This window comes from Nanorana parkeri, unplaced genomic scaffold, assembly GCF_000935625.1.
Source record: "Nanorana parkeri isolate BGI_ZX_2015 unplaced genomic scaffold, ASM93562v1 scaffold44, whole genome shotgun sequence".
Classification (NCBI taxonomy): domain Eukaryota; kingdom Metazoa; phylum Chordata; class Amphibia; order Anura; family Dicroglossidae; genus Nanorana; species Nanorana parkeri.
The window spans coordinates 2,855,532-2,867,818 of record NW_017306312.1 but is presented as its reverse complement, the minus strand read 5'-3'; the positions used below and the strand labels follow the sequence as shown (position 1 = coordinate 2,867,818).

The window sequence follows — 12,287 nt, the reverse complement described above, 5'->3', positions numbered from 1 at the left end:
TCCGCACACCTTTCAGCAGTCCCGGCCAACAATCAAATAAATGGTGCTCAAAGTAACTTCACGGATGGCACCGTGCAAAACACAAGATTGAAGAAAATAGGTCACCAGCACTCCATAAGTTAAAATGAATGAGTCCTTTTAATGGACAATGATGTCACAGAAATCCAACATGAGCCGACGTTTCGGGGCCACACAGGGTCCCTTCTTCAAGGCATGAGATGTGACAATGTAATAACATCCACAAGCTACATATATACCCCATGTAATCAAATCATTAGTGATGTACACGCCCCCAGTGATGTAAAAACGGCGGGAAAAAAGGCAATTTTGAAAAAAAGAACAGAAAAAACTCTATATGATTTATATATATACACACACACACATACATATATACACACACAGTGTGGCAAAAAATTAGGGATGCACCGATACTAGTATGCAGACTTTGTAAGTTTGCCCACTTATAAAGAAATGAAAGCTCTACAATTTTTATCATAGGTGTATTTTAAATAATAGAGACATCATTTCAAACAAAAATCCAGAAAAAAAACACATGATCCAAATGTTATAAATTGAGTTGCAGTTCAGTGAGTAAAATAAGTATTTGATCTCCAAGCAAAACATGACTTAGTATTTGGTGGAGAAACCCTTGTTGGCAAGCACAGAGGTAAGACATTTCTTGTAGTTGTTACCAGGTTTGCACACATCTCAGGAGGGATTTTGGTCCACTCTTCTTTACAGATCTTCTCTAAATCCTTAAAGTGACATTAAAGTCAAATTTTCTTTTCCCTCCCCCCAATGTCAATGTCAGCGCTTACCTTAAATGATGTCTCTTAATCCGATCTTCCTCTTCTTTCCTGTCCTTTTCAGCCTTCTCTCCAGCGATGCGGCAGGTCTCCGATCCAGCCCTGACTCCTCTGTCCTTGCTGGCACTTCCGACCACATGGTATCTGCATGAGGGTGCACGCGTCCCTAGACTTACCTTGCGTCTCTCCTCGTCTTCCGGCCGCAAATACGAACAGTGCATGCGCCTTCCCCAAGATGCTTTGCGGCCGCCCGAGCAGTTTCGGATTTTCGGGCGGGAGCGCGCGGCGAAGACGGGGTAAGTTTAAACCGCTGTTAAATCGTTTTTGTTTTAAAACTTTTTGCATATATCTACTGCTTGCTAGCAGTAGATATATGCAAAAAAACCAGAGGGTTTAGAATTCCTTTTAGGGTTTCTTGGTTGTCGCTTGGCAACTCAAAGTTTCAGCTCCTTCCATACATTTTCTATAGGATTAAGGTCTGGAGACTGGCTTGGCCACTCCATGACCTTAATGTGCTTCTTCTTGAGCCACCGTTTTGTTTTAGGTCATTGTCATGCTGAAAGACCCATCCACGACCCATCTTCAGTGTTCTGGCTGAGGTAAGGAGGCTCTCATCCAAGATTTTACAATCAATACATGGCTCCGTCCATTGGCCCCTCAATGTGGCAAAGTCGGCCTGTACCTTTAGCAGAGAAATAGCCACAAAGCATAATGTTTCCACCTTTGTGCTTGACTGTAGGGATGGTGCTCTTAGGGTCATAGTGTTATTGTGTTACCAACTGTTTGTTTGGTGACTGTGGTCCCAACTGCCTTGAGATTATTCAGAAGCTCCTCCCGTGTAGTTCTGGGCTGATCCCTCACTTTTCCCATGATCATCCTTACCCCATGAGGCGAAATCTTGCATGGAGCTCCAGATTGAGGTCGATTGATGGTTATTTTGATGGTTATTTTGTATTCCTTCCATTTGTGAAAAATCCCTCCAACAGTTGTGTCCTTCTCACCAAACTTCTTGTAGCTCGTTCCACCCTTGTGCAGGTCTACAATCTTGTCCCTAACGTCCTTTGACAGCTCTTTGGTCTTGCCCATGGTGGTGAGGTTTGAATAGAAGAAAGAGATCCTGTGGACAGGTGTCTTTTATATACATAACGAGAGGTCATTAGGAGCACTTTCTTAAATTGATAGGACTAATCTGTGTACCACATAGCCAGTCTGTGGGAGCCAGAATTATTGTTGGCTGGTAGGAGAGCAAATACTTATTTTACTCACTGAACTGCAACTCAATTCATAACATTTGTCTCATGTGTTTTTTATCTGGATTTTTGGTTGATATTCTGTCTCTTTCATTTAATACACCTATGAAAACAATTATATACCTTTCATTTCTTTGTAAGTGGGCAAACTTACAAAATCTGCAGGGGATCAAATAATTATTTGCCACACTGTATATATCAGTATTGTTAAACAAGAAGAAGGCACCTCTGCAATCTTATGAGAAGTTAAGGAATGTTCTGTTCAATGGAAGAATATCATGCTCAAAGCATCTCCTTTGTCTCACATCTGTAAAAGAACAGCAGCTGCTGTATTGTATAGAATGTATGGGTTCAGCTGCATCTTTCTTTTGTGAACAACTTTGTGTTGTCTTTCTTATATGTATGTTCAAGACCACTTGCTGACTACTGAATCCAATTGTCTGACTGCAACTACAGGCAGAAAACCATAACAAAGCAACAGATTTCTGAACAAATCCCAGCAGAGGCCGTCCATAAATAAGATTATCAAAGGCTACATGCCACTTATTTTTAAAATCTAACAAATACACACTCCTGGACAAAGACTGAATATCGCTAAGCCCGCACAGCACATAATGTCATGTACAGAGGAAGCACTTATATCTTTTCAGTTTTGATTTCTAGCTGATCAAGGACTTAATTTTTACTACTTATCAGTAGTAAAAAAGCAAAGTCAGGAGTAAAAGTATGCCAAAAAGTGCCCTGAATCTAATAACCCTTAGAAAAAAAATACAGGGCGATTGAGGTTTTTTTAGGTTCTGGGCAAACATGAGAAAGGCCAGAGAATCTAGCAAAGTGAAAGGAATCCTTCTTTTGTACAGTTGTTCCCGGAACAGGCGTCTCCATTGGAAAATTTACCTTCACCTTTTGTTCTGGCAACAACTTGGATTTCTGCTCAATGTCTTTCTTGTTGACTTGTCACCAGTGCAAATGGAGATGTAAATTTCCAGTGCGCACACAGACCGCAATAAAAACATGATACACATGCAAGCGTTCCATGAACATGCACCATATGTGCGCAATGAGCTTGTGGTGCCATTACTTGTTAATGGCAAGGTTTCCTACCCCAAACGAGGCCGGGAAGACATGAGAAGCTACATGAGCTACTTTCCCGCGTTTGTTGCGCGTGTGGCACCCATTGACATCAATGGCCGATGTGCATCAAATTCAGAAACAAATGAGGGGCAAAATGTGTGAACACAATGGGCGTTCCCTATACGCTTAGGTGTGAGTGGAGACTAAAAGGTGGCCATACACTGTACAACCCTCGCAAGACTTTTGTCTTGCGAAGGGTTGTAAAGTAATTAAAACAACGTACGATCTGCCCATCTTGGACAGGCGGATCATACTTGCGATCATCGCAAGCCCGCCCCGCTGAGAGGCGGGCTTCCAATGACTGCAATGCTGAACGGGCAGTGTGAGCGTGCGCACACCGGCCCGTTCGGCAGTTCGAACAAGCACGCCACTAACCCACCGAGAATCGTACGATTCCCGGCAGGTTCTCCAGCCTGCTTGTTCGACGGAAGACATGAGATCGCACAGTGGAAACGGTCGCACGTCTTCCATACACTTTGCGATTATCGTACGATCGAGGGATTTCCCGCGATTATCGTACAGTGTATGGGCACCTGTAGTGTTCTATAAACCTTTCCAAGCCGCCATGTAGCAAGGTCTGGACAGCAAGGTTTATTCGCTTGTTTAGTTCAATAACAGCATCATGTCTCCATTGCCATTCATGGGAGGAAAGGCTCTGGGAGGGAAGCATATTGCATAAGACTTGTTAGGTATGCTGGCCAATATTACAGCTTACAATCAAAGCAGTGAAACCGGTTGATTAACAAGTTACAACACGAGAACATACTAATATAAAGTGGATGTTTGCATGATAAACCAGAAATAATCAGAAGTTAATTTCTTTTCAGACAGACGCTCTAAACCAAGGAAATGTGAGAAGGAACTAATATTGACTGCACAGTGTAAGCAACAACTAAATCAGAATTACAAAATAAGCAAGGACTAATAACATAATATAGTTATTGGTAAAGCTGATTAAAAAAAAAACCTTAAACTATCTATAATATTTAGCCTAAATGCTCTATATGTAGTGTATAATTACCTTACAGTCTACAGAACCATTGTGAACTATTAACTTATGAAACCAATCTGTAGGCTTGGTCCTGCAAACACTATAACTGCACAGAAGGTTCATTCAAGTAACATTAATCTGATTTTCCTATGGTTCACTGTAACCAGAATCCAGAGAGCTCCTCACAGGACCAGTGGATGTGTACTTCCTGGAGCCTATGCTGTGCAGTAATAAAATAAAATAAAAAATCCGACCCTTTGGTCGTACACTGTACGTCGTCAGTCACGAAGGGGTTAAAACAAATGTGTAGTTCAACTAGTAATAAAAAGGTTCATCCAAACGCGTTTAACCAATTTAAGCTGCATTAAAATTTGATGCGGAGTGAAAAACTGCTGCGTTTGCACATTGTGATAGCTGCAAGACGTGAAATTTTTTTTCTAAATTCCTGGACCAAGCAGTGTAAAGTAGCCACCGCTCCAAGCTCGCTCCCGTGATGGACTACAATTTCACATTGAGGTTTACTAATTTATATTGGGGTTGTAGTCCATTACAGGAGTGAGCTTGGAGAGGTGGCTACTTTACAATACACAGGGACCATGGGGAACAGAAGTGGCCAACTTTCCGGAAGGAAGGACAGTGTCAGCACCAAATCAGAGAGGATCTACAGCATTTAAGATCTACAGCAATAAGATACATTTTTTGTTAATAAAAAGGTACTTGAATCCATTTTTTATGATTCAACTCCTGAGTTTAGTGTCACTTCAATTACTTGATGTGTAGAATAGCCAACATCAGTGAATCAGCAAAACTCTGCCCCTCAACACATGTCTGCTTACATCTGACTGCCTACAGTCTTAACATGGGCCTGATTGTTTCCGCTAACGCAAGAGAGTCACAAATCGCCCAGTGAGACAATAATGTGAAACTGTTTGCATCCTGGGTCAACTGTCCACAGGTAATTGCAACATTTTCAACTACATGCAAATGGCAGTAGCACCGAACTCTCAAACTTTTTTTTCATCCACATCCAATAAATATACATTACCCAGAAAAGCATTTCTTTACATTCTTGCCCAATCACTTCCAGTCATTGTGTTTCTGAACAGCTGTCTCCAACACTCTCAGCTTGGCTTCCCTGAACTTCCTGTTGAATACAGGGTCACAAGCGAGAGCACAGTCTCCAGCAGCTATTCATCTACTAGCCTGCAGAAGGGAAAAGGGAGGAAATGGAAGTAGGGAGAGTGTCTTGCCTTGCTGTGTCTGCGGAGACACACACAGGTTACTAGCACACCTAAGAGTGACTGTATAGGACGCTTTAAAAGGAAAGGAGCCACCCTCAGGTCCAGTGCTCAGGGGACCCGCCGATTCTGCAGGAAACAAACTTTTAAACATCAAGGAGCAGCATCCATTGTAAGTGTTTTCATCAGCATTTGAAACAGCATTAAAAAAAAACCTTTAGACTTTAATATCACTTTAAGGGGCTGTCAGCTATCATTGCTTTCCCGCCCGCAGCTGTTCACATGAGTCTCATGGAGCAATTTGTGAAGCTCACCTGATCACAAGTGTAAATGGGTGCCCATGTATTGTGTCGCAGACAAAATTGCAACAGATTCACTTATACCTTACTAATAGCTACATGAATATGTCACGAGTTGCGGATTTGTTCCACGGACTTGAGATAGATTTCTAATAAGTGTCTATGCCAATCTTTATGAATTACAGGAATTTTCCTTCAATTTCAAGGGGACTAATACACCCCCCTCCCCCCCCCACCCAAATAAAATAAATAAAGCATTGTCTATAAATACACCAGCCCAAACAGCATTCTTGCGGACTTATCAAATATCTATATTGCAACATTTACTAAAAATTCAGACAATTTTCTAAGGTCTTTTATTTAAAAAGAAAACCTACAAAACTCCCAGAATTCTGAAAATAAACAAGCCTTAGCTCTACATGTAGCCTTGAGCCAGATCGTTAAAGAAAAAAATATAGCGTTGCCATGAGAAGTCAGTGGTTGGCTACCAGTGATTTCATAACAGCGGGAGACACATGATCACATAGGAAGCATTCAATGAATATCTCACATAGGTCTCCTGATAGTATGCCTAATCACTTCACCCATTAAACTGACAAGTTTATGCTAGAAGATTTAATACCGCCATAACAGAACTGTAGCAGATTGTTTTGCTACCTGGCAATTAAAAAAAATGTTCTCAGGTAAACTGGCATTCCTAATTATTATTATACAGGATTTATATAGCGGCAACAGTTTGCGCAGCGCTTTACAATATAAGAAAGACATTACAATCACAATACAATTCAAGACAAGATGGTAAGGAGGGCCCTGCCCCTGGGGGCTTACAATCTAAAAGGGAGGGGCCAGTGATACATAGGGAGGTAGCTGTGTGGGAATGAGTTGTTTAAGAGAGGAATAGTTCAGTCATTACATAGAAGTGAAATAGGCTTCTCTAAAGAGATGAGTCTTAAGGGATCGTCCTAAAGGCAGTCAGAGTGGGAGATAATAAAACATTTATCTCCATAAACTGTGTTCATTTGAATAAACTGCCATAGACCTTCTCTACTGTTATACTTAAGGCCAGAACTGTGCGTTGCGCTAAGAAATGGTAAAATGTTTAATACCGCAGTGCACAAAATATGGTGCAGTGCATTGTGGTGCTATGTACCTTGAACCATCTAAAAACCATCCTTCTGAAGAAAAAAAAAAGCGCCTGTCTGTACCATAAATTTGTGCTATTGCACCGCAAATTTGAAAATCTGGCAGTAAACAAAGAAACTTTACACAAAGACACATCATTGAGTTAAAAGAAGAAAAAAAAACTACACCTTCAGAACCCTACATTCAAAGTTGATCCAGAGGAAGGCAAGAAAACCAATATAAATCACAGTCTAATCCACGCTTAACAGGAAAATAAATATCTTTCCTGGTCCCCAAGGGAAATCAGATACATAATCGTCAAACTACATTGTTATTTATTATATATTGTAACAGTATATTTATTTATTTATGTTTTATTAAGTGACACATCCGGCCTTTTTAAAGCCATCCATTAAATTGACTGGAACTTGCTCATGCAGAAGACTTGTACATTTCACCGCTCTAACTGTAAAAAAGCCTTTTTTTATGCAGAAGTTAAAACTATTTTTTCCAGGTGCTTTTTGTCCTTTACAAAGTTTACTATATGGAACATTTAAGTCTGTTCAGAAGGTGAACATAATCCCCCTTATTGCCTGTTTTCAAGGGAGAATAATTTCTACTTAGTTATTCTTTTTAGTAGTTAAAGTGTATGTATTGGCAAACATTTTTTTGCAGTTTTGGACAGAGGAGAGATAAAACCCTTGCCAGGTTACTTTTTGTCTTTGTACCATTGGGGAAACTTCCCTTCACTTCCTGTCCCAGAGAATCAACAGGAAGGTCGCAAGACGCAGGGATGCAAGAGGAACTCTCTCAAAGGAAGGAGAATTCCCCTCTTAAGACAAAAGTACCCAAAACAGGTGTCCCCATTAGAAGATTTCCACCTACCTCTTGTTCTGGGTACAATAACAATTCTAAAATTTTGGATCTTACCCCTAATGCTGGCCATACAGATATATGTGGCAGTGATGCCGTGAGCCTTAACGCTCAGCTGCCATATAGGCGAGTACAGCTGGCGTCCCTTGGAGCATACTTACTTGGCACCCCCAGGAGAGTGACCACGCTGTCACCAACAGCTCTCATCAGGGGTCTGCAGGTCAGATTATTTGATCATTATGACAGGCAATCAGTAAACACACACGACCAGGAAGCCTATGTTATGCCTCGGGCAAATTTGTACAGAGCTGGCTCCTGTGGTCTGTAAAGGGTTCATTTTCATCAATACAAGAGGGGTGAATCACCCCAATGGGCACACAGCAATACAAATTTGACAGAGGTTTTTGTACATCTATCTATCGAACCATTCTACCTATCCATCTAGCTAAGCCTTTTACTTTTTACCGTCTATCTCTTCTACACCTTCAAAACTATTTAAAAAAAAAAAAGTTTTCCCTAGAGATTCACTTTAATTACACTTAAAAACTCTCCCCTCGGGTCTTCAAAGAGCTTTTTACTATTAATGAATCAAAATTGTTAACAAAACAGTTAGCCACCAAACACCTCAACAAGAATAAAATGTACAAATAGAAAAAGTAGTAATTTTGTTCCCCTTACCTGCAGAAATATATTCTTCAGCTCATTGGGATCAGCTCTTTTGGTGAACTGTAATCAAGATCAATAATGAATCAGTCACTCAGGCGTTTGCCATGTACATCCTGCCCCCAATGAAGACCACTTCAAATGATTGCCGGGCAGCTCTTCACATTGGCACTACAAACACACAAACAGTGAACTAGAGTTGTTCTGGGTTTAGCTTATCCACACAAGTCAGAAGAATTAATGTAATTCACAGGACACGAGAACCACTACCATCCTGATCAGAAGCAGCTAATTCACGTTTTACATCAAGCTGTCAAACATTAACCCTGTCAGTGAGCTCATGTGTGCGGTCACCTGTGTGTGTTGTCCTACAGCCAGCTGATCACCTGTGTGCTGTTACTTGTATGCTATCATACAACTAGCTGATCACCTGTGAGCTCATACAATCAGCTAAATTACCTATGTGCTGTCACCTGCATGCTGTCATACAAGAATCTGATCACCTTCATGCTTTCAAACAACAAGCTGATCACATGTATGCTGTCATACAAGCAGCTAATCACCTGTGTGATGTACTATGCATGCTGTCCCCTGTGTGCTGTCATCTGTGCACTGCCACACAACCGGCTGATCACCTGTATGATGTCCCCTGTGTGCTGTCACACAACCAGCTGATCACCTGTATGATGTCCCCTGTGTGCAGTCACAAAACCAGTTGATCACCTGTGTACTGTCAGACAACCGGCTGATCATCCTGTGTGCTGTCACACAACCGGCTGATCACCTGTATGATGTCCCCTGTGTGCTGTCTCCTGTATGATGTCCCTTGTGCACTGTCACACAACCTGCTGATCACCTGTATGATGTCCCCTGTGTGCAGTCACTTGTGCACAGTCACACAACCAGCTGATCAGATGTATGCTGTCACACAACCAGCTGATCACCTGTATGATGTCCCCTGTGTGCTGTCACACAACCAGCTGATCACCTGTATGCTGTCACACAACCAGCTGATCACCTGTATGATGTCCCCTGTGTGCAGTCACCTGTGTGATGTCCCTTATGGGCAAACAAAACATGGGCAGACACCTGTGCTCTGTCACACAACCAGCTAATCACCTGTATGATGTCACCTATGTGAAGTCACCTGTGTGCTGTCACACAAGCAGCTGATCACCTGTGTGCTGTCATGTGCATTGCCACACAACCAGCTGATCAACTGTATGCGGTCTCAAATATTCTCACTTGGATGACGTCCCTTTTGCATTTGTATTCTGTCATACAACCAGCTGATCACCTGTATAATATCCCTTGTGTGCAGACACCTATGCGCTGCCAAACAACCAGCTGATCACCTGTGTGTTGTCTCCTGTATTATGTCCCTTGTGTGCAGACACCTGTGCACTGTCACACAACCAGCTGATCACCTGTATGATGTCACCTGTGTGCTGTCTCCCGTATTATGTCCCTTGTATGCAGACACCTGTGCACTGTCACACAACCAGCTGATCACCTGTGTGCTGTCTCCTCTATGATGTCCCTTGTGTGCAGACACCTGTGCACTGTCACACAACTAGCTGATCACCTGTACGATGTCACATGTGTGCTGTCTCTTGTGTGCAGACACTGGTTCACTGTCACACAAGCATCTGATCACATGGGAGCTGTCACCTGTATGCTGTCCCCTGTCACACAACCAGCTGATCACATGTATGATGTCACCTGTGCACTGTCACACAAGCATCTGATCACCTGAGAGCTGTCACCTGTATAATGCCCCCTGTATGGTGTCACACAAGCAGCTGATGACCTCTGTGCAGGCTGCAGAACGGATGTCACATAATGACATGGTCAGGATGCAGATCACGGCAATGACATCGATAAATAAAATATGGCTCATTAAGTCATCTGTTGCAACACACAAGCAGCATGGTAGCAGGGCCCGTACAATGCATACACTGTAAGACACACAGGCAGGCAGGCTGAGCAGTGATCTCCACCCTTTGCTTTTTCAGACACAAGACATATTACTGCATGCATTGCACTTCCAAGCTCGGAGGCGTCTCTGATGGCGAGTAGCTGGGTTAGGGGAAGCGGCTGTAAAGCATGGAGCAGGTATTATGCAAATAACACGAGCAAGTTTAGAGTCACCTTGACCGCCATGCTGAGGCTGTGTGATGTCAGAGCTGGGAGAAGGCGCGCTCCCGGGTCGGTGACGCGCACTGTAGGGTAATGTTAGCAGAGGCTGCGGGATGTTGTTCGTGCTGTCGCCCGGAGCTGTCAGTGTCACATCAGTGGATCGGCTCCAGGACTGAGCTCGGGGAAGGTGGGACTGCGGGAAGCTCCCCCTCCCGCCTAGGCGAGCCACAATTGGCAGTTTTATTTATATTGCTCGGGGCTGCCAACTGATTATGTCACTTGGAATCCCGGGGTCGGGTTTCGCTTTCCCGCAGGTCACATGCCGCGGGTGTGTGTACAGGGAGAGGACGGCACACGTGTCTGATCTGCATTCACCGTCCATTACTGCTAAATCAGCAACAGAGCGAGTGAGAGGAGCAGCTGAGCTGGAGCGACAAGCGGGTCCTCGCCCCCGACTAGCCTGGTGTGTGGGTTACCGGAGGAGCCAATCACAAAGCTGCAAAATATGAGACACGCCCACTCCTGGAGAGCTTGGCTCGCCTGAGACTTGCAAGAGGAATTGTCTGATTGGCTGCTGAACTTCTCCAGGCATTGGCATGTCATAGCACTATGCTACTACATACACAGAGATGACATGTCATAGCACTATGCAACATACACAGAGATGACATGTCATAGCAACATACACAGAGATGGCATGAAATGATACCTTCTTACATACACAGGGATGGCATGTAATGATACCATCCATCGTACCCAGGGATGGCATGTCATAGCACTATCCAGTCCACTTAAGTCCCCACAGAGCCCACCTGAGATCATGCAGAGACTGCCAGAGACTTCGCACATATCATAAACACTGCACAGCCCACCTGAGAGTGACCCTGCAGAGAACACCATAGTGCCCACCTGAGACCCCGCACATACCAAAGACCATGCACAGCCCATCTGAGAGTGGGCTGGTCGGGGTCCCTTTCACTGCACACTGTGCTCCTCTTACCTGTCAGCCCTGAGCCGCCCGCTGCTGGGCCCTGGCCTCCTCCGGCGTTGGACCGGCGCTGTTAGGCCCCGGCCTCCTCCTCCTCCACCAGCCGCGGGCCCCTGCCCTCCTCCTCCTCTGCTGTTGGGCCCCTGGCCCCCCTCTGCTCCGAACCCCATAGTGACCGCGTGTGACTTTTAAATTTTGATTAAATAAAATATGCAATTGAATTGATATCATCTACTTCCACCTGAGAACAGAAGACTATCTGACATTTCTATTTAAAGGAGAATTTTGGGGCGAGTGAAATACACTTATCCCCATAATTAGAGCTGACGTATTACATTGAAGCTGTCCCACACTGGCTCTTTAGATTGAGAACTCAGTGATCACATATCACTGATCGCTCAGTTCCCGATCTTCTCCCTGCAGAGAGTGGTGATTCCCCCACAGGGATTCCTCCTCTCAAGAGTCAGAGCCAGCTGTCAATCAGGTGGCCGTGTGGATCCCAACAGTATAGTGAGGATCTTTCCTGGCTGAAGCACGGCTCTACACTGTCGGCATAGAGCGAGCAATAGCCCACTATATGCTGAGCTTTGGGTCACAGGAGGACATAGTAAATGTCCTCCTGTGACCCTAAAGAGAACGATGGCCAAAAAAGGCAGGGCCATAGTTCTCTTTTAAATCATTGAGGAAAATTAGTGATTTAACCACCTTCCGTCTATCGCCGATAGTGAACGTCCAGACGGAAGTCTGCTAGGAGCGGGAGGGCGTCTTAAGACATCCTGCCCCT

General features: G+C 43.8%; 1 protein-coding gene across 1 annotated transcript in view; it reads right to left on the bottom strand.

The window, feature by feature from the left end:
• The window catches only part of SLC25A12 (solute carrier family 25 member 12), a 104,268-nt gene extending 93,624 nt beyond the window's left edge, over nt 1–10,644 (bottom strand). The window contains exons 1-2 of the mRNA XM_018572574.1: nt 10,528–10,644; nt 8,392–8,439 (exon numbers count right to left, since the gene is read on the bottom strand). Coding sequence (XP_018428076.1) covers nt 8,392–8,439; nt 10,528–10,539 — 60 coding nt within the window. The 5' untranslated portion in view covers nt 10,540–10,644. The remainder of the gene's footprint in view (nt 1–8,391; nt 8,440–10,527) is intronic.
• Between the last annotated feature and the right edge of the window lie 1,643 nt (nt 10,645–12,287).